We start from the raw sequence: 23,632 nt of genomic DNA, 5'->3' as shown, positions 1-23,632 counted from the left end.
TAGAACCATAAGCCTTTAGGATTTCAGATCTAGAAGGCATCTCAGAGGTCATTCATTCCCAACAATCTGCCCAAGGAAACCAAGAGGAAACGTCACTTGTCTATGATGAAAAACAGATATGTGAAGGAGCCCGGCCTGGAGTCCAAGTCTTCATTATAGAAAGAGGCAATATTAATTGAGTGCCCCATCTGCCAGGCCCTGTACTGAGCTTTCACTTGCATCATCTCACTCAGCCCTCACAGTGGCACAATGGGACAGGCCCTATGATTATCCCCATTTTATAGATGAGGCACCTGAAGCCCAGAGGTTGGGTAATTTACCCAAAGACTCACCGAAAACACGGAGGGGGTATCTGAGGTTTGATCCTGTGCAGTGTGACTCCTAAACCAGTGCTCTTGGCTCGCCATGCTATACTACCTTAAGTTCTCTTTCTTCTAGAACCTATAACATCTAGCTGCTTCCTAGCCAATATAAAAGCGTGCATTACTTTCTTAACCCTTGTTGTTCTTTGAAATTTTGTAAGACTTGTGTCTTTAAGATTGGAAATCCGCCAAACTAACAACTACTTCTCACCTGTGAAATGGAGGAAAAACAACCCACCTTAGAGGGTCATTGTGAGGATTAACTGTGTTTTATTTATAGAGCATAATAGGAGCTATTATTAGTCATCTTTGTGTTAGGGCCAATGTTTGCCTTATTATAGATGTCCAGTTGATTTTTAATTTTTTTCAATGAACAAACATATAAATTAATACATGAATAAAAGGATATATAAGAAGACTCAGTTCCTCTTATAAAGTGCCAGTGTCCTTGCTGGAAAGGAACTTTATCAAGTTGAAGTAATAGGATTCCCTAAGTGATGTACATTTTTAAGTGCTTATTATTAAGCTAAAGACTGATGAAAGCTGTTAATTCACAGCTGCTTCTGAGAAGAGAGACATTGTTTGGGGCTGAATTTGTAGGAGATACTATGATCACTCTGTCAGGCCTGGCCAAGTGATAGGTGTACAGACCATAGAGCTAGTAGATAGCAAAGCTTGGATATAACCATGTAGCTTTTGAACTCAAAATCCAATTTTTTTATGATTCCACTCTACATCTGGGTCCTTCAAACCCCCATTTAGGTTACACCTCAAATATTTTAGAAAGACAGAAGTGTATTTCAAAGGTAGGTGCTCCTTACCCCAAATTGCAGACCACCTAGTCCTGCCTCTTTCTCAACCTTTCTGAAGAACTGATCCTTCTGCTGACATAGACTCTTCCCTCTTATCCTGTTCCTTCCAGGAGCATCACTGCCTTCGTATTAAAATTCTGGGGGACTGCTACTACTGCGTGTCTGGACTTCCTGAGCCCCGCCAGGACCATGCCCACTGCTGTGTTGAAATGGGTCTCAGCATGATCAAAACCATCAGGTAATTTGTGATCCCCTCCATGTTACCTGGGTCTTCAATGTGCATGATCACACGCCACTCCATCTACCCTTTGTGGTAAATCATATGTATGGTGAAAGGCAGAACCCTTTGACTTATTTCACAAAAACCGTGTGCCCCTTAGCTCTCCCGTATAAACCAATGAACCTGTTAGCGTCATTGTTTTCCGAGTTTACCTCACTTTTAATTATTTGTGCTACAAGTTTGTATTACAAATGCCCTTGTGGAGATTCAGCAAGGAACAAGATGAGCATAGTCCTTACCTTCAGGGATGTTACAATGCAGAGGGAGAGATGAATGAATGAATAGAAAATTTCAATGCAGAACACTAAGCTTCATGATAAATCAAATCCAAATGCTTGGGAAAAATAGAGGAGGAAGTTAATTCAATGTGGGATGTTGGGGAAGGCTTTCCAGAATAGAAATGTCTAAGCTGTTGACTGAAAGGTGGGTAGACATTGACAGGATCCTGGAGGTGGAGAGGAGAGTTTTCAAGAGAGGATGGACATGTACAGAAACCAGGATGTGCTTCAATGGCTACCGTGAAGCCTGGGGTGGAAAGAGTAGTGACAGATGGACTGTAGGCTGGCAGCAGCCAGAGCCCATATGACCTTCTCAGTCATGTTAAGGAGTTGCACATTATCCTATGGCCAATAGGAAATTACTAGAAGACTTCCACCAGGCTTGGCTTCATGGATGTGTGCCAAGTGCTTTTGGTTTTGTTCAGCATATCTGACAAATAGATGATGGATCAAGGAAGAAGGAATTATTGGGGTTGAGGACTCTGGAACTAGGCTGTGTGTGACTTTCAGACAGAACCTTAGTATTGTCAGCACTCCTCCTGGGGTCCAAACTGGTTGCAAAGCCTCTAAGTGTCATGTCCTCACAAAGCCACAGCAAAAGCAGTAACAAGAGGATGCATAGGCAGAAACACACACACACACACACACACACACACACACACACACACACACACACACACATATATGTCAGTGCTTGGGTGACTAACATCCTCAAAAACTCAGACTTAATTGATCTAGGGAAGACCATGGGCTGTTTGTAAGCTTCTCCCATGAGACAAAGGTATAGCCAACCTTGAAAACCACTGCCTTTAGAGAGATTTAAAGGTGGAATTAGAAAATACCATGGAAAAATCAGTATAATAGAGGGTTTCTCAAAATGCAGCTTTACAGATTTGAACTTTTCACATGAAGTTTTCCCACCTGCAGTAAAAGATATTTCCACAGACAACCCAGTTTTCACAAAGGAAACGAACTAGCAAACATCATATTCTCCCAGAAACTACCAAGAGGAAAAACCACGTTTTGTTGAAAGAAGGCATTGGGCAATAGGAGTACAGTCTCTAAATGAAAGCTATGTGCCAAAGATGGTCACTCAACAGTCTTCAAGTGGAGTGCTGTTTGTAAACTGAAGGGCCTTTTCTGTTTTCTACAAACAGTTGAATAGGGTGTGCAGTTGCTATAGCACATTGTCTTGCAAAGGGGAGCAGCAGGAACTCACAAGACCAGGCACAGGGAGGTGGACTATGAGGACGGACCCAGAGGCCATGGTTCTGGGTGTCTTAAGGTCAACATTTGGGATTCTTTCCTTGTCTGGGTATCATCATATTTTTATTCTTTCAGAAGAGAAGGAATCTGAGGAGCAGGAGACAAAAGCACTCTAAAGACCTTCTTTCTCCCTTTACACCATCTCTAATAGAATTTTAAGCATTATCTGGTCAAGTTTTCCAGCCCTACATTAGGCCATCACTGCAGACTACGTTAGGCTGGGCTGGCCAGCTTGGTGATCAAAGTGGATCCAGAGTAATTCTGCCTGCATCCAAGCCTCTTTGAAGACTGCTGGATTACCATTCCAGCAAAGGGCAAAGAGACTAGGAATTTCCGAAATCCTTTTAGTACCTTTCCATCAGCAGAAGGCATGTGTCCATAGTGACAGCAGCCTACCTCTGGAAAGGCACATGTAGAGCTTTATCATATCTCAAGAAAAATATCCAGTTGTCACAGTCTTCTTATGTCATTGGTCTGCATGGAAAGAAAAAATTTTGAGTAGCAATTTCAGAGGCCTTACGCCTCATTTAAGGGATTTATCTGAAAGTCTCCTATAAACCAAAAAAAATGGAATCAGGAGATGCACAAGTGGGATGAGAATTTATGGTACTTTTCTATGAAGTGTATGATGGAAATCAAACCCTTTACTATCCCTAATACCAAGTAGGTAGGTAGATAAAGAGACCCAAGATGTCCTCTCTACTATCTCGCTGTCTTCTGTAGAGATGCAGAAGTACTCCACTTTAGGAACTATGGAAAGAGGAATCTATGTGTTCCAACACAGAATTCCCTTTTGTTCAGGTTTTGGTTAATGGAAAAGGCTGCAGATGTTTTTTAACTGCAAATTTGAACATTTGAGAGTTTTTCCCTGAAAACTAGGATGAATTGTAATAATATTTTAACTGGCGTAAAGGGGGACAATGGACCGTGATATGGTTTGGATTTGTGTTCCTACCCAAATCTCATGTCAAATTGTAATCCTCAGTGTTGGCTGAGGGGCCTGATGGGAGGTGATTGGATCATTGGGGTGGATATCCCCATTGCTGTTGTCATGATAGTGAGTGAGTTCTCATGAGATCTGGTTGTTTATAAGTGTGTCTTTGCTCTCTTCTTCCTTCTCTGTTACGTAAGATGTGCCTGCTTCCCCTTTACCTTCTGCCATGATTGTAAGTTTCCTGTGGCCTCCACAGTCATGCTTCCTGTACAGCCTGTGGAACTATGTGTCAATTAAACCTCTTTTCTCTATAAATTACCTAGTCTCAGGTAGTTCTTTATAGCAATACAAGAACAGACTAATACAGACTGATACCCAGAAGATCAGAGATCTCTACAACTAATTAGGTGTGTGAGCCTTATTCTGTCAAACAGTAAACCCATCAACAAATGTTTATTGAGCTCCACTATGTGTCAGGAACTGGGCTAAGCCCCAGAAATACAGCGATAAACATGTCACATGGAGGTCTTTGTGCATGGGTGTCGTTTAGGGGAACAATTAAATTTATTGCCTACAAAATAAGAAAATCAGGTCAGACAACTTTAAAGTCTCCACCAGTTCTGAAAATCTGTGATTTATAGCCACAAAAACACCAGAGTTTAAGTAGCAAAACTTTCTACAGACTTGTCATAAGGGTTTGTATCTTAGCCTTAAGTAAAAGATATGTTACAGAGATAACATTGGAAAATAAATGAACATCAATAATCAAATACTTTAAGGTACTTAGAGCATTATTATTTCTCTTTCTGGAGAGGACCTTATTCTTCCTGATCATTTTATTGAATTTAAGATCTCCTTTCTGGAGTTTTGAAATTGAACAGTGAGAAATGATTCAAAGTCTTTTTCAAACTGTATGAATCAAAATCTATTAATATCCAAACAACTCCTTGATTCTAATCTAAGTAACATGAGGTCCAGTATTAATTATTCTAGTTAGCAAGAAAGCATGCTAAAAAGGAATTAATAGGAGCCCTGGAATTAGGCAAACCTCGGTTGCAATTGGCTCAGACTTCTATAGTTTCCAGTCTTACTGTCAAATATTTCACTCTGAGGAATGGCTGGTGAACAATATTTGCACCTTAACGTGTTTACAAGGAAGTGCCAGTTACATAGCTTCATCAAAAAGTTAATAGTCTTAACCAATTACTGCTTACACAAGATGGAATTTTTTATTCAGCTGCAAAGTTGCTTGTTCCAATTTGAAAACTTGAGAGAAGCTATAAAGACTGGAAATGTTCATAATATTATACTGCATATATCATAAGGTTAGGTTAATAAACCATTTATTGACTGGCGTCCCCAGATTTCATGTTCACCCTCTTTATATGCTGTCAGAAATGGACCCCTGTTTGAAGTTTTGTCCTCCCCTTTCAGCAGCTCTCCTTGTCCCTATTTCTGACATTTTCTCAAAGTTAGGATACCATCAATCCCCAGAGTGCAGGAAGACAACAAAGGGCCAGTGTTCTGATGGTAAGATGGCATTTGGATTTTTAACAACTCCAACAGTTTCCTTGTTTAGGTGAGATCTATAATTTTTGCTCAAATGGCAAACCAACACTCAAAATGACCCTAGTCTCTTTCTCACTGATCAATCCAAACATGTGATAGAAATTCTCTACAACCACAGACATGTGAGGAGAGGGTGTCAATATCAGGAAAGGCCAAGGTTGTCTACTGCTAGTTAGAGCATTGGCAGGTTTCAAAGTGGGTGAGGAGTAGTAAAGCCAGTTAGTGAAATAGGACTCTCCTGTGATTATTCTCTAACAGAAACATCAATTTGAGCAAGTATTCATATGTGAAAATAGCTTCAAAAGAGCTAAGGAAATCAAGTGAGATGTCATAATACTCAGCTGTAGCACAATGATAAGAAAAGGCACATTAAAGGGAGTAGGCAGGACAAATTTATATTACATTACCCATATCATCCTTCCCCTATCCCAAGCAGCAGAGTGCAGAAAAGTATACCATCCACTTGGGAAAAAAAGAAGGAAGTGGGCATAGGACTTTCCCTTAGACCCCAACACCGGGCCTGCCACAGTAAAATCCAGCACTAGGCAGACCCTCATGGTACCATATACCAGGTTGGTAACCACAGACTAAGCCTCTACACATGCCCCAGTGGCAGGTAGGACTACACAGCTCGAGGCTACAAGCTTGCTTGGCCAACCCGATCTCAGGTACACACCACTATTAGGTTGACATTAGTGGACCTGGCCTCTGGACATCCCTTAGCAATTGGCAAGCCTCAGTGGTCCCAGGCTTCTGGCCCACCCAGAAGTAATACCCATGTAGTAGGTACCATGTTTCTAGCGATGTCACTCCGGCTGCAGCTGCCCCAGGCTTCTGGAATGCTGCAGCACCACACCTGCCATAGTGCTTTCCCAGGAAAATTCAGCCTGTGAAGACTATAATAAGGAACTTACTTACTCAACTGAGCAGGGATTGAGGCACAATGATGAGGGTCAAAAATCATCAGGGAAACATGACATCATTAAGAGACAAAATAAGGTGCCAGTGACTGAACCTAAAGAAATCAAGATGTGTGAACTGCCTGCCAAATATTTCAAAATAACTATTTTAAGGAATCCCAGCAAACATAAGGAAAATGCAAAAATATTAATAAAATGAGGAAAATAATAAGTGACCAGAACAAGAAACTTAATGGAGAGATTGAAAATAATTTTTAAAAAGAAGCCTAGAGTCAAAAAATATAATAACCAAAATGAAAACTGCAATAGAGAACATCAACAGCAGAATTTCTCAGGCATAAGAAAGAAATTGTAAACACCAACACAGGTTATTTGCAAATATACAGTCAAAGAAGAAAAAAGAATAAAGGAGTATAAAGAAAGCTTACAGGATTTATGGGACATCAAAAAAGCAAATATTCAAGTCATGGGGATTTTAGAAGGAGAACAGAAAGATAAAGGGGTAGAAAGTTTATTTAAACAAATAGTAGCAGGAAACATTCCAAACCTGGAAAAAGATGTAAATATCCAGGTACATGAAGGTCAAAGATCTCCAATCAGATTCAACCCAAATAAGAATAGTCAAAGAAACATAATAATCAAACTGTTAAAATCAAAGACCAAAAGAAGATCCTGAAAGCAACAACAACAAAAAGAAGCAAATACCATATATAGGAGTCCCAATACGGTTAACATCAGACTCCTCAGCAGAAACCTTACAGGCTAGGAGAAAGTGGGAGATATATTCAAAGTGCTGAAGGGAAATGAAAAACCTGCCAGCCAAAAATACTATACCTAGCAAAACTGTCCTTTAGAAATGAAGGGAGATAAAGACTTTCCCACACAAGCAAAAGCTGAGGGAATTCACCACCAAGAGACTTGCCTTATAAGAAATGCTAAAGGAAGTTCTAGCTGAAAGAAAAGGATGCTAATGAGTATAATAAAAAACATTTGAAAGTGTAGAACTCACTGGTAAAAATAAGTACAAAGTAAAATTCAGAATACTCTAATACTACAGTAATACAGGATTTATGGGACAACTCCAAAAGATCAAATATTCAAGTCCTGTGGGTTTTAGAAGAAGAACAGAAAGATAAAAGGGTAGAAAACTTGTTTTAAAAAATAGTAGCAGAAAACTTTTCAAACTTGGAAAAAGATGTAAATTACTTATATCTTTGTAATGTAGGATAAAAAACAAAACTACTACAAATAATAATAGCCACGCTAATTTGTTAAGAAATATACAATATTAAAATGCAAATATTGACATAAAAATATAAAATGCTGGACAAAGTGGATTAAAAATATACAGTAGGGTGTGTGTGTTCAAAATTAAGTTGCCATCAGCTTAAAATAACCTGTTACAAATGAGAGATGTTTTCGTAAGCCTCATGGTAACCACAAAGCAAAAACCTATAGTAAATACACAAAAAATAGAAGCAAGGGGTCAGGCGCGGTGACTCACGCCTATAATCCCAGCACTTTGGGAGGCTGAGGCGGGCAGATCACGAGGTCAGGAGATCGAGACCATCCTGGCTAACATGGTGAAACCCGGTCTCTACTAAAAATACAAAAAATTAGCCAGGAATGGTGGCGGGCGCCTGTAGTCCCAGCTACTCAGGAGGCTGAGGCAGGAGAATGGCATGAACTCGGGAGGCGGAGCTTGCAGTGAGCCGAGATCCCACCACTGCACTCCAGCCTGGGCGACAGAGTGAGAGTCTGTCTCAAAAGAAAAAAAAAAAAAAAAAAGCAAGGAATTCAAATATAACACTAGTGAAAATCACTTAACCTCAGAGGAAGACAAAAGGAGAGGAAGAAAGTAACAAAAGATCTACAAAACAACTAGAAACAATTAACAAGATGGCAGTAGTAAGTCTCTACCTGTAATGTAAATGCATTAAATTCTAGAATCAAAAACCGTAGGGTGCCTGAATGAATGAAAAACAAGACTCAGCTATATGCTGCTTACAAAGGCTCACTTTACCTGCAAGGACACACATAGATTGAAAGTGAAGGATAGCAAAGGTATTACATGCAAATAAAAAACAAAAGAGTACAGGAATACCTATACTTATGCAAGATAAAATAGACTTTGATGATTCAGCAAGTGGATATAACAATCGTGAAGATATCTGCACCCAACATCAAAGCACCTAAAAATACAAGGCAAATATTAATAGATATGAAGGGAAAGATAATACCATAATATAATTATAGTAGAGGACTTCAACATCCCAGTTTCAGCAGTACACAGATTATCCATACAGGAAATCAATAAAGAAACATCAGACTTACGCTATGCTCTCAAATACGTGGACCTAATAGACATATATGGAACATTTCACTCAATAGCTGCAGAATATACATTATTCTCAACTGCTCATGAAAGATTATCCAGGATAGGTCATACGTTAGGACATAAAACAAATCTTGACAAATTTAAGAAGATTCAAATCATATAAAGTATCTTTTCTGACCACAAGGGTATAAAACTAGAAATGAATAACAGGAGGAACTTCACAAAATTCACAAATACATTGAAATTGAACAACATGCTCCTGGACAACCAATGGGTCAATGAAGGAACTTAAAGGAAAATTTTAAAATTTCTTGAGACAAAATTGGAAAACAACATAACAAACTTATGGGATACAGCAAAGGCAGTTATATAAGGGAAGTTTACAGTAATAAACACCTGCATCAAAAAAGAGGATCTCAAATAAGCAACCTAACATTGCACCTCAAGGGACTAGAAAAACAAGAACAAACTAAGTCCAAAGTTAGTAGAAGAAAGAAAATAATAAAAATCAGGACAGAAATAGATAAAGACTAGAAAAAAAATAGAAAAAATAAACAAAACCAAGAGTTGAATGTTTTTGAAACGATAAAATTGAAAGACCTATTGCTGGACTAAATAAGAAAAAGCAAATAAAATAAAATGAATAAATTCATTTGATGCATATAATCTACCAGAACTGAATTATGAAGAAATAGAAAATCTCAATAGGCCCACAGCAAGTAAGGAGATTGAATCAGTAATATAAAGTGTCTCATCTAAAAAAGGCTCAGGACCTGATGGTTTCACTGTGAATTCTATCAAAATTTAAATAAGAATATCAATTCTCTTCAAATTCTTCCAAAAAATTGAAGAGGAAAAAATATTTCCACACTCATTTTATGAGGCTAGTATCATCCAGAAACCAAAGCCAGACAAAGACACTACAAAAAAGAAAATTATAGAATATTCCTGATTAATTACAAAAATATTCCTGATTTTATTCCTGATGAACAAAAATATGCAATAAAATTCTAGAAAACCAAATTCAACAGCACATTAAAGGGATCATTCACCATGCTCAAGTAGGATTCATCCCAGGATGCATGGATGGTTCAACATACATAGATCAATAAATGTGATACACCACAATGACAGAATAAAGGACAAAACCGCATGATCATTTCAATAGATGCAGAAAAAGCATTTGACAAAATTCAATATCCTTTCATGATGAAAATTCTCAATAAATTAGGTATAGAAAGAATGTACCTAAAAATAATAAAGGCCATGTATATGACAAACCCAGGGCTAATATTATACTCAATAAGAAAAAGTTAGGCCAAGTGCAGCAGCTCACACCTATAATCCCAGCATATTGTGAGGCCAAGGTGGGAGGATAGCTTGAGGTCAGGAGTATGAGACTAACCTGAGCAATAATAGAAAGACTTCATTTCCACAAAATATTTAAAAATTATGTGAGTGTGGTTGCACATGCCTGTAGTCCTAGCTACTTGGGAGACTTAGGAGGGAAGATCACTTGAGCCTAGGAATTTGAGGTTGCTGTGTTAGCACCACTGTATTCTCTTTGGCAGCCACAGGTGACTGCTTCAGTTCTTCAAATTGACCTCCCCTAAGCTGGACATAGTGGCACTTGTAATCCCCTAACTACTCAGAGGGCTGAGGTGGGAGGAGCCCTTCAGACCAGGAGTTTGAGGCTGCAGTGAGTTATGATCGTGCCACTGCACACCAGCCTAGGCAACAGAGCAGACCCTGTCATTAAAACAAAATTTTTAAACAATAAAAAGTTGCAATATTTTCCTCTAAGATCTGAAAAAAGACAAGGATGTCCACTCTTGCCACTTCTATTCAACATAGATACTGGAGGTCCTACTTAGAGCAGTTAAACAAGAGAAAGAATTAAAAGGCATCTAAGTTGGAAAGGAACAAGTTAAATTGTCTCTCTTTACAGATGACATGATTTTATATAGAGAAAACCCTAAAGACTCCACAAAAAAAAAAAGTTAGAATTAAACAAATTTAGTAAAGTTGCAGGATATAAAATCAACATACAAAAATAAGTAGCATTTCTATATATTAACAGCAAACTATCTGAAAAAAAGGTCAAGATTTTATTTACAAGAGTTGCAAAAAAAAGCAAAAATAGACAAATGGGATTACATCAAACTAAAAAGCTTCTGAATAACAAAAGAAACAATTAAGGCAGTGAACATAATCTACAGAATGGGAAAAAATACTTATAAACTATACTCCTGATAAAACGTTAAAAATCCAAAATATCTAAGAAATTCCAACAACTCAATAGCAAGAAAATCAATAACCTGAGTTTAAAACGGGCAAAGGACCTGAATACACATTTCTCAAAAGAAGACATACAAGCCAACAGCTATATTTTTTAAAAAGCTAAACATCACTAATCATCAGGGAAATGCAAATAAAACCCACAATGAGATATCAACTCATACCTATTAGAATAACTGCTATCAAAAATCAAGAGATAACAAGTATTGGCCAGGAAGTGGTGGAAAGGAAACTTTGAACACTGCTGGTGGAAATGTAAATTAATACAGTCATTATTTAAAACAGTGGCAGTTCTTCAGAAACTTAAAAAATAGAACTACCATATGATCTAATAATTCCACTACTAAGTAACTATCCAAAGGAAATGAAATCTGTATGTTGAAGAAATGTCTGTACTCCCATGTTTATTGCAGCATATGTAATCAACCTGAATGCCCATCGATGGATGAATGGATAAAGAAAAATGTGGTGTTTATATACGTAATGGAATATTATCACACCACAAAGAAGGAAATCCTGGCATTTTCAATAAAATAGATGAATATGGACATTATGTTAAGAGAAATAAGCTAAGCACAGATAGATGAATACTTCATGATCTCACTCCTGTGTGGAAGCTATAAAAGCTATCCCATAGAAGTAGACATGGTGGTTACCAGGGGCTGGGGTGGTTGGAGTGTGGTTGAGGAGACGTTAATCAAAAGATACAAAATTTCAATTAGATAGGAGAAATAAACTCAAAAGACCTATTACACAGCTTGGTGACTATAGTTGACAATATATTTTATTCTTGAAAAATGGTAAGAGATTGGATGTCATGTGTTCTCCCCATAAAAATGATAACTGTGAGGTAATACATGTGTTAATTAGCTAGATTGAGTCATTCCGCAATGCGTATATGCTTCGAATCTTCATGTTGTATGCAATGAATATATACAATTTTATCTGTGAATGTACAAAAAATAAAATAAAAAATAATTTTTTAAATGCAAAGTGGGCAAGAGTCAAGACAATCAAAAGTACAAGTATGAGGGGAAGCTTTTTCCCCGTCATTTGCCTTTCACTGAGCTGTTTGCACAGTAGCCTTTTTAACCAAGAACCAAAGTGTATTTTTTTTCCTGGAAACAAAGGCTTGAACAATGAGTCATGCTAGCTATTAAGAATGGCAAAAGCCACATGTATGTGTGCATGAATGTATGTGTGTACATGTGTATGTATGTGTAAATGTATGTACATGTGTGGTATATATGTGTTTATATGTGTTTGTATGTGTGTGTTAAGTGTTGAATCTGACCTTGGTAATTATCACAATTCTAAATGAAAACAATAGGGTTAGGGTAAGATATGCTGGGGCTTTATCCCTCAGGCAATGAAAAGTCACTGACTCTTAAAGTAGGGAAGTGACATGGTCAGATCTGGATGTCAGGAAGACGACTGTGGAAAGGGATTACTCTCTCTCCCATTGACACTGGAATGGAGGAAGCAGAGGCCAAAAGGAAGGAAGCTGGTTTGGGGATATTCTCATACTAAACCAGGGGAGAGAAGTAAGGACCTGAAATAGAGCAGCAGCTGTGAAATAGAAAGGAAGGGATGATAACACATCAAAGCTGAGTTCCAAGAGTCACCCAACAGACAATATGTGACATACAAATTTTAATTAAAGCAAACATTTATCATGACATTAAACTTATTTTTCAGTTGACTACTCCAAGAATTTCAGTCAGGATTCCATTTTATTAAAATTATAATTCATTGCTGGATGTGATCGTGACAAAGTTTCCCTGAAAGAGTGCCTATCGTACTGTAAGGTGACATAGAAAATATGCTGAGTGAATGGGATGGGGTGGGGAGCCCTTGACAGGCAGCAACAGACCTACCCTGTTTCCTGCCTCTTCCTGTAATTAGGTCTGTAATGATGGGTGGGTGACTTAACTTATAGCCTCCATGGCCTCTTCTGCAAAATGAGGATAATAAGATCCCAACTTCAAATAGGAAAACTCAAATAGGTAGCATGCCTGTTATCACTATGGAAATATTTTTAATAGAATCTTGCAAGGGAGGCTGAGTTTGGATACTGGAAAATTTGATGCAGTTGAGTTACAGAAACCTATTGTTTTACCATGGCTTCTATTCTATGCTCATAAAATAATGATGGCAGCTTAAATTTCTTTTTGTTTTGTTTTGGTTTTGTTGTTGGTGGTGGTGTTGTTGTTGTTGAGACAGAGTCTCACTCTGTTCACCCAGGCTGGAATGCAGTGGCGTGATCTCGGCTCACTGCAACCCCCACCTCTCGGATTCAAGCGATTCTCCTGCCTCAGCCTCCCCAGTAGCTGAGACTACAGGCGCATGCCACCACACCTGGCTTTTGTTTTGTTTTGTTTTGTATTTTTAGTAGAGATGGGGTTTCACCGTGTTTTGATCTCCTGAACTCATGATCCGCCTGCCTCAGCCTCCCAAAGTGCTGGGATTACAGGCGTGAGCCACCGTGCCCGGCCGCTTGAGTTTCTTAAACACTCGCTATATCCCAAATACTGAGATAAATGTCTTGCATGCTTTGGCTCATTAAGTCCTCATAAAAATTCCAGAAGATAGGCAGGGGTGATAGGCCAATTACTGAAGAACTAAGTATGTCTACAGCATGGACAAATCAGACTAGTTTAGAGCAACAATGAGAACGGATGCAAACAACAAACAATATAGCTAGACGGGTTTGTCCTAACGAATGGAAGATCTGGAAGTTGGCTCCTACTTTACCAATGAGAAAATTGGAGCTATGTAGTCCTGGACCCCTATTGCCTCCAGCAGGGATGGTACTGTGTCTCAGGCTGAAGATGAGACCTAGAGACAGCAAATGAGACATAGGGTTTATTGGGGGAAATTACATATGGGGTGGTCCAGTGGTGGCACCCTGCACAAAAAGATAACTGCCATTTGTAAAAAGCATGCTGTTTATACAGCATTTTTACTTAGTGCTCTCTACCTAGCAACCCCTATTTCATCCAAAGAAAAGGGTCTCAGTCCCTTACAGCCTGTGTGCCAGGGGAATAAGCCAGAGGTTTGGCTGTTCTTCATGGATAAGCGGTGGATCTCCATGTTGGCCACTCTCAGATTCCTTAGCTTGGAACTCCAAACTAACGCTCTTCTTAGACCATAGGGTCACCCTCAGCGTATGCTTCAGTTAAGACTGTCAGGTGCCTCTGCCGTACAAGCTAACAGAGGTTGTATAATTACCTCTATCTAGATCACACGACTAGTCAGTGGCAGCACAAGGGCACCAATTCTGGAATCATCTGACTTCAAAGCCATCTATCTTAGTCATCATGGTAGCCCACCTCCCAACTCCAGATTTGCATGATTGCTTCTGATGCCTGAAATTTGCCATCAATAGCCAAAGGATCAACATATAGTTTAGGAGATCCTACATACATTGGTACATTCCTAATACTTTAGCAGAACTGATATTGAAAGAGGAAAAAAGTCAGTCAATAAACATCTGAGAATAACAAGATAATAAGCCCTAATCAAAAGAGCCTCATAGTAAATTCAATCGACCAAAAATAGTTAATTTTAGAAACATGATATTAGCTAGATGAATGGCAAAAAAGAGATTGAATGTAATTTTATTTCCAATGAAACACTTAATATCATCTCATGCATGTCTGTTCATAAAATTAAATTAATTAAAATAGGCTTATATCATAGTTTCTATTACATAGATTGAAAAGTGGCTCCAGGTGGCTTCTCTTCACGTATCCTGTGTCTATTCTGGGGAGTCCTGATCATTGGGAAGATGCTAGGGCTGACACTGGGCTCTGTCATATGCAATGTTTATTAATGATCTACGAAAGTTGTTCTTGATTAATCTTAATGAAAATCGCAGAGCTTGGTCTTTTCAGTGCAATTGCTAAAAAAGTCATAGGAATGACAGCAGAATGCCAAGTAGTAACAGGCTTGTCCCCAATAGTTAATTAGAGCAAAGGTCTTAATCCTTGTGGCAGGGTCACCCTGCCAAGTAATATGGCAGGACAAGAAATGAAAAATAGAAATTATATTTTTTTACTAAAGGCAAGAGTGGCTAACCCTGCTTCCCAGCCTCCCTTTCTTTTTATTTCTCTCTTTCTTACATTTTATTGTTTTCTCTTTTGTTCTGTCTATTCCTTTCTTCCCTTCCTCACTTCTTCCTCTTTTCTTTTCTTTCTCTCTCTCTTTGTTTCTTTATTTCCCCCAAAAGTCCCTTGTCTCACTCTGTTCCAAAATACCATTAAATTCAGTATTCATAAGCCTGCTTCAATTAGAGTGATGTTGAGTACATGGACAGAAATTTTTATTTTTTGCAAAATTATTTGTAGTAATGAAAATTGAATATATCTAGAAATAATTGTTGATAAACTAATATTGACAGAATGTTCACCATGTGCCAGGCACTATACTAAATCATCTACCTGAATTACTTCACAAATACCAACACCCTGTGAAGAACAACTTCCAAATGAAACTCAAGCTCCAGTAGAATAAAAACATCTTCTGACCAATGACGCAAGCTTGTAAGTGACATAGCAAAGGCTCTGACCATGTTCATGTGTATTAGCCCATTTTCTGTTGCTTACTGACAGAATATTTGAAACAGACTATGTATAAAGAAAAGGAATTTATTTCTTATAGTTCTAGAGGCTGAGAAGTCCAAGGCTGAGGGACCACATCTGGTGAGACTTCTTGCTTGTCGAGATTCGCTGTGAAATCGCAAGGGGGCACAGGGCATCTTATGATGAGGGGTTGAGTGAGCTAATGTGCTGGCTCAAGCCTCTTCCTCTCCTTATTAAGCTACCACTTCCACTGCCGTGATAACCCACTAATCCATTAACCCATGAATCCATTATTCTGTGAACTATTTTCAATACTGCCACTTGGAGACTTTGTAGTACATGAAATTTGTGGGACATATTCAAACCACAGCACCATCTGATGCCATAAATGGTCAAAGGTATGGAAATGATTATATAAATTCTGGCATATGTAAAAAAATAGAAAAATTGGTAATGACCGGGTGCAGTGGCTCACACCTGTAATCCCAGCACTTTGGGAGTCCAATGCAGGCAGATCACCTGAGGTCGGGAGTCTGAGACCAGCCTGACCAAGATGGAGAAACCCCGTCTCTACTAAAAATACAAAATTAGCCGGGCATGGTGGTTTGCATGCCTGTAATCCCAGCGACTAGGGAGGCTGAGGCAGGAGAATCGCAACCGGGAGTCGGATGTTGCAGTAAGCCAAGATACTGCCATTGTACTCCAGCTGGGGCAACAAGAGCAAAACTCTATCAAAAAAAAAAAAGGAAGGAAGGAAGGGAAGGAGGGAGGGAGCGAAGGAGGGAGGGAGGGAGGGAAAGAGAAAGAGAGAAAGAGAGAAAGAAAGAAAGAGGAGAGAGAGAAAGAAGAAAGAAAAGAAAGAAAAAAAGAAAAATGGGTAACCATTAAACATCATGGTTTACATTAATATTCAATGGCATAAAAAATGCTCATGCATTTAAAGTATACATGATAGAATACACACATATACACATGCACACATGTTTAAGCCAACTTCAGCTTTTTAAATTTTTTATTTATTTTTAGCTACCCCTGCTGGAATGGGAACCTCCACTTTTTAATAAATCTATTTTTATAAAAAGAAAGGACATAAAGCTCTGTGATGAAATTAAGTAGTTTTAATTTTCTTCTTTATTCTTTACTATATTTTTTAATATTTAGGAATAATCATGTATAACTAATATAACTAAAAAAGAAAATGTTATTTCAAAAAAGAAAAGAAGCTTTGACAGGTAGAGATGACAGGAAGGTGTTTGTGTTAGGGTTCTCTGGAGAAACAGAACCAACGGGGTATGTATTACCTATAAAAATTTGTTTTAAGAAATTGCTTCACAAAATTGTGGAGGCTAGTTAAGTCTAAAATCTGCAGGGTGGGCCAGCAGGCTGGAGATCCAGGGAAGAGTTGTTACTGTAGCTCAAGTCCAAAAGCGGGCTGGATTCAGAATTTCATCTTCCTTGGGGAACAGCAGTAATTTTTCACTTAAGGTCTTCAACTGACTGTGTAAGGCCCAGGCACATTTTGGAGGGTAATCTGATTTACTCAGTATACTGACTTAAGTGTTCATCTCACCTAAAAAACACTTTCCCAGCAACATCTAGCCTGGCGTTTGACCAAATATCTGGATACAAAGGCCTAACCAAATTGACACATAAAATTAACCATCGCAGTGTTCCTCCCTCCCTTAGGCAATAACATCTGCAAAAGCACAGAGTTAGAATATGTGGAGATGAGTCAGGGTGACTATCAAAATGTATTAATGGCAAAGAAACACAATTACTTTTGCACCAACATAATTATACTAACAACACTTTCACTTCATTGGAGAAGTGGCAGAGCTCTTAGAGGTTTGTGGGCAGAGGAGTCTAGTGTGACCACAGCTGTCTTTCCCTTTGAGATACCAGGAGCCCCAGCTGTGTTGGAGCCGTATTCCATGAGCATCTTTGGATCACCATGTCTTTTAGCTCTAACATTATGTTTATTTTTACTGACAAGAAACAAAACATATCAAATAATTTTTAAATTAATTAAAATGGGAATGATCTCTTAAAAGATATTTCATAATATGGTTTTTTTAAAAAAATAGGCTTTACTCCCTCATTTAATAAATCACACTGCTATGGGCTGAATTTTATCCCCCTAAAATTCCTGTGTTGAAGCCCTAACCACAAATAAAACAGTATCTGGAGATGAGGCTTTTGGGAGCTAATTAGGTTTAAATTAGGCTTAGTGCCCTTATTAGAAGAGACCCCAGAGAGCTTGCCGGCTGTCTCTCTCCACCTTGTGGGGGCACAACAGGAAGGCAGCCATCTGCAAGCCAGGAAGATGGCCCTCACCAGAACCTGATCCTGCTAGCACTGTAATCTCAGACTTCCCAGCCTCCAGAATTGTGAGAAATACATTCCTCTTGTTTATGCCATCCAGTCTGTAAATTTCGTTATGGCAGCCTGAGTTGATTAAGACCCACGCAAAATCAGAGAATCATAAGAATGTTTATCCCTGAGTATTACCCTATGTATCTGAAAATTGTAATAACTCCAAAAAACATTCCAGTTTTATTTAAAAGAAACTATGTCCCCAACCCAGAATGTTTGGGGTTTTGAATGCAGGATGAAATTAGCTTATTAAGGTAAAAGGCCTGGCGCAGGAGAGTTAACAACCATATCTTAATCCTGTCAGAGCCTCAGTTCGCTCATCTGTAAAATCAAAATTTATAATATTGATCAGCATCTACCTTTCAGAGTCACTGTGGCTATCAAAATGAGAATATGAATTGCGAAGCACTTTGTGAAATCACAAAGTGATTTCATGTCAGGGTAAGCTTGGTGGCTTTCACATGTTAAGAAGTGGATGGACCCTATGTTTCATAAGGCAGGCTGATACTACAGTCCAGCAGAGGCAATAGAATGGATCAGGGTTGAAGGCAGAGTTGGGCTCCATGGCCACCACACTGGCAGTCCCTACCCCACAATGACTCCTGAAGTACTCTCAGCAAACTCAGATCTGTAAGAAGGGAGGCTTTGGAGATTAATCTGTAGAGACTGTGTCCATGTATTGGGCTGAGTCAGCTCAGACCCCAGTAGTTCACATACTTCCTTCTGTATTTCCCTTCAAAGAAGCCATGCAGGGAAGGAGAAATGGACCAGTGGGTTCAGGCTCATACACCCGGGGTGAAATCCTAACTAGTCCATCAATAACTGTGTGACTGAAAGCAACATACCTCTCATGACTCTCAGTTCTCTCATTTGTAAAAATGGTTCTCATAGTGATACCCAGGTTTGTTATGAAGATGATTCCATGTCTGTACAAAATGCCCTGGGCAATGAACATAGTTGACCTCCATAACTAACTCTCTTGCCTTTCCTTTGTTCTGGAATGTTCAAGGGCACCGTTTTTTCCAGGTAACCGGGGCCCAATCAATTCTGCCTAAATTGTAACCAGTGTTCACTCTGTTTAGACCCATTTATGCCTGAGAACTGCCCCGCTGATGGGTTGGTTGAAGCTATGTCTGTGTGATTAGAGTTGATATAGGCAGAGTTTTAGCAGAAAAGGGTAGGTAGAGTGATCAATTCATTATTTTGTATTGGTCTGATTCAATCTGTGCAATTGAAAAATGGTATTACTTCCAAAAATTACTACTAGGTACTATTTTTGAGTATTGAGTATCCACCAGGCTGAGTGTTTTACATACATTATTTTATGAACCATCCTAACACTTCTATAGAGGACCAATTCTCTTCCCACATTGCTCCTGGGAAGACGGAGACACTGAGACTAAAGCAACTAGCCTGACATCGCAAGCAGTAAATGGAGAAGTGTGATGTCAGATCCAGGCCTGCTTTAATGCAGGTTCTATGACTGTGTGGTATTGCTGGGGAAATATGTGTTATTTGCTCCAGCCCCTACAGCATTGGAATTCCTGTCTAATGTATAGGTCAATGATTGCTACTGGATTATGCGTCCTCTAGGAACTTCTATAGATTAATTGTCTAAAAAGAACCCTTTGAAGCATTTAAATTAAAAGAAAAAATCTAATGCTCTTCATTTTTTACCTTACAATTGTAACATGCTTCCTCAATAGTTCAGTTAAAATAAATAATGTTGTCAATCTTTGGTTTGTTAATTTTTGCATGATTTTTCCCCAGCTAGATAGAGGTGAGCAAAAATAATAATGACAATTACATGTATTTTTTATTTAAAAGAAATTTTGGATGGAATCTCACCATGAAGAACAGGGAGTGAATTTACTCTATTTGAAAGGAGGAGGTTTAGAGGGTCGTCCCCTTCCCCAACTAGCAGGTCCTAAGGCAACCCAGTTGTTTCTCTGGGACTCTTAGATCCACCTTGGGACAGCCACAGGCCTGTGAAACCAGAAAGCCATTGAGCTTTCTCCATTAACTTGATAAATAATTTTCAGCACTATGTCTGTGTGCTAAGCTTTGTGCCAAGTGGGAATGGAACGTGGCATCCCTGCCCTCCAGAACCCGAGTGTCTAGAGAAGAAAGAGAAGGTGCAGATGTCACCTATAGCCCTTTTCTCTTAATTTGTGACTGATTAGGCACAGCAAAACATCCCTGGGGCTCTGCTCCGGAAGGACTGAACAAGACTTGTCGCTAGGAGTAGAATTGCCTCCATTTTAGCTTCAAGAATGCTCCGAGATCCTCCCCTCAAGAACTGATCTTGAAATATATTGTGTGTGTTTGTGGTTCTTTGCAACCACGGGGTAGCCTTACTAATGAGGATCAATGTCTGTAAATTATTAATTACTTTTACATAGTTTCATTCTTATCTTTTATTTAAGTCAAATCCCAGAAGTAAAATGAAAGAGAAAGAAAAGTCATGCAGTGGAAAAAAAAAAAAAATGTTAAGTCTTCTTGCTATGCTTCTTGTTTTGCAGGGGAAAATAAAAATCATCTAAATGTCTTTTCATTAAGATGCTCCAGTGCGTTCTCTGTATAATGTTAATTGCCTAATGACATTAGCACCATGTGCTGTTTAATAGTCTCTCACCATTAGCTGGCAAAGCACTTTAACATCCATTATTATATCCTTCACTCACAATAGTTCTGTGAGTGAAGCAATCAGGTAGTGCCTTATTTTACAACTATTGAAACTCAGGGTCAGCTTAAACTATGTGTCCAGGATCACGTGTTGCAAGGAGTATGGGTTTTAAAAACACAACAGTACCAGTTTAGTCCTGGAATTCTACTTACCAGCTCTGGGTCATAGGGAAAATCATTTTATTTTCTCAGGCTACAATTCCTTCATAAATAGTAGACAAGGGACTCGTCCTTATTATAGGCCAGGCACTGTTATAAACTCCCTACATGTGTTTATTCACCTCATCTTGACGATGTTATTATTATTAACATTTTATCAAAGCAGAGATTAAAGTATCTGTAGGGAAGTAAAATAACTTCTGTAAGGTCATGTTGCCAGTAAGTGATGGAACAAGATGAGAACTTGGCTGTCCGGCACTAAAGTCTGTGATATTCACCCTCATACTACAGTGATGACAATGTAATAAGGAAAACATCAATTGGGACTCATGACTGTACCAGTCAGGATAGTAACAAACATCCCTAAAATCTCAGTGACTTCGAACAGTAAACATTTATTTTTCATTCACACTTTATGTTCATTACAGGAGGGGGTGTGATAGCAGGATAACACCACATTTTATCCTGATTCAAGGACCCTGTTAAGAAGGCTTCATCAGGAGCTCCTTGACTCATGGTGGTGGATACAGGAGAGAAAAAAATGTTAAAGAGTATTGTTGATAATGGTCTTAAAGCTTCTGCCCAGAAGTGACACATATTACTTCTACTCATATTTCATTGGTCAAAAGCAACATCAATATCCAGACAAACATCACATGTTTGCACTTATGTGCAGAATCTAAAAATCAAAACAATTGAACTCATAGACCTAGAGAGTAGAAAGATGGTTACCAGAGGCTGGGAAGGGTAGTGGGGGGTTAGCAGGGAGGTGGAGATGGTTCATGGGTAGAAAAAAAATAGAAAAAATAAATAAAACCTATTATTTGATAGTACAACAGACTATAGTCAGTAATAACTTAATTGTACATTTTAAAACAACTAAAAGTGTAATTGGATTGTTTGTAACTCAAAGGATAAATGCTTGAAGGAATGGATACCCCATTCTCCATGATGCGATTATTTCACATTGCCTGTCTGAATCAAAACATTTCATGTACCCCATAAATATATATACCTACTATGTATTCACAAAAATTAAAAATTAAAAAAGTATGCAGGGAGGACAATCCTACTATACACTTGAATAATATAGTAGTGGGCATGGCTATGGATAGCACAAATGACCCTTCTCAATGACTTCCTGCACAGAAGCTCATTGGGAAAGTGCATCAGAAACTGATGTGCTCCTCTCAAAGGCTGGATGCCATTTCTTCTCTTGCCTTGTCAAACTTTTTTTAAATGGCTCCTACAGTTTTCACTGTCAGTAGATATAAACTACCATTTGCTTTTTAACTTAAGAGTTAAAGTCAAAACAATGACCCAGAAACCAGGAACTTCACAAGATCAAGAAAATCCTCATCCTTTAATTACAAGCATTTCTTCTAATGTTCACAAGTTGCCCGTCTAATGTCTAATTTATTTCAATATTTCCATATTCTCAACCCAATTCAACTTTACTTTCTTATGTAAATAGCTTTGCATTACCTTACAACTTAAGAACAGAGGCTGCAAAGATTCAATTGAGTACATGGAATCATTCATTCATTCTTTATTTACTTTTTTTTTAAAAAAGGACACTGCATGTCTTAAGTCCTACTGTATGAAAAGCAGGATGCTCCAGGCTGTGAGGAATATAAGACTGACTCAGGCAGGAATAATGCCTTCAAGGGTCTTATACTCTTTATCAAAAAGCTTGGATAAATGTGAACATTAATAGAAAGTATTGGACACTCAGGCATCTACCCATCCACCTATTCAATAAACACCTGCTAAGTGTTAACCAAGTGCCAGCTACAGTACAATCTTAAGATTGGAATATAAAGAGTAGTGGTTCAAAGTTCCCATTCTCAATTAGTTCGGGGGAGACAGATTATTATAACATGGCACCCTAATTATTGTTCACCCAGGATGCAATGAGAACACAGGGAAAGGTATATAAGTCAGACTTGGAAATCAGGGCAGCTTACTGGCCAGAGTTACACCAAGCTTCACTCTAAAAGATGGAGTAGAAGCTCTTCTATTGAATGAGGTAATGGACATTACAGACTGAGGGAGCACCATGGTCCCAGAGAGGAAAGAAGGAACACAAGGTTCAGACAATGACTTCTTGTTTGGATAGCTGGAGTCTAATGTGTGCATGAGGAATGAGAGGAATAACTAAGGCACTGGACAGATCATGAGGAATTTTGTATGTCAGACTAGGAATTTTCCATTGTATCTTATAGACCTGTAGTATCTAAATATTTTGATCCCCTATTTTTATCAATAGAATTATATGAAGATATGCATATCTAATAAAATTATATTTATTATCTATTCTATTAATTATAGTCATATGTTTAAAAACATATACCATAAAATATACATAATACAGGGATTTTAAAGGATAATGAGAAAATTAAAATACTTTAAAATATTTTAATTTAATGACAGTATTTAATTTAAATATTTTAATTTAATTACAATTTTAAAATATTTTAAATTAATTACAATTTAATTTAATTAAGACTTTTCTGCTTTCACCATTTATTAGAGAGCAATGGGTTTAAACATAATTCTTTTTTAAAAAAATTTTTAATAGTTTGTGATATAATAATGTAAACGTCAGGTTTTAAGTTCGATTTATTTCTATACCAGGCTTCAATGGCTATCAGAGCTAAACATATATGTTATAAATTTTTTCCAAGCTCATAAATGGATTTAAGCCCTTATAAATGGGTTCAGACCTCATCAGAAATCTTCATTTAGAAGATATTTAAACGTTAGTAAATGTGC

General features: G+C 38.2%; 1 protein-coding gene across 4 annotated transcripts in view; it reads left to right on the top strand.

Moving 5' to 3' along the window:
• ADCY8 (adenylate cyclase 8) overlaps positions 1-23,632 on the top strand; it is a 261,431-nt gene that overhangs the window by 109,725 nt on the left and 128,074 nt on the right. For all 4 annotated transcript variants that reach the window (XM_077942879.1, XM_015145995.3, XM_015145994.3 and 1 more), the window contains exon 5: positions 1,285-1,412. In XM_077942879.1, the coding sequence (XP_077799005.1) occupies positions 1,285-1,412 (128 nt within the window). The remainder of the gene's footprint in view (positions 1-1,284; positions 1,413-23,632) is intronic.

Source organism: Macaca mulatta, chromosome 8 (assembly GCF_049350105.2).
Source record: "Macaca mulatta isolate MMU2019108-1 chromosome 8, T2T-MMU8v2.0, whole genome shotgun sequence".
Classification (NCBI taxonomy): domain Eukaryota; kingdom Metazoa; phylum Chordata; class Mammalia; order Primates; family Cercopithecidae; genus Macaca; species Macaca mulatta.
The sequence above is the reverse complement of the archived record's forward strand: the minus strand, read 5'-3'. Positions and strand labels throughout refer to the sequence as shown.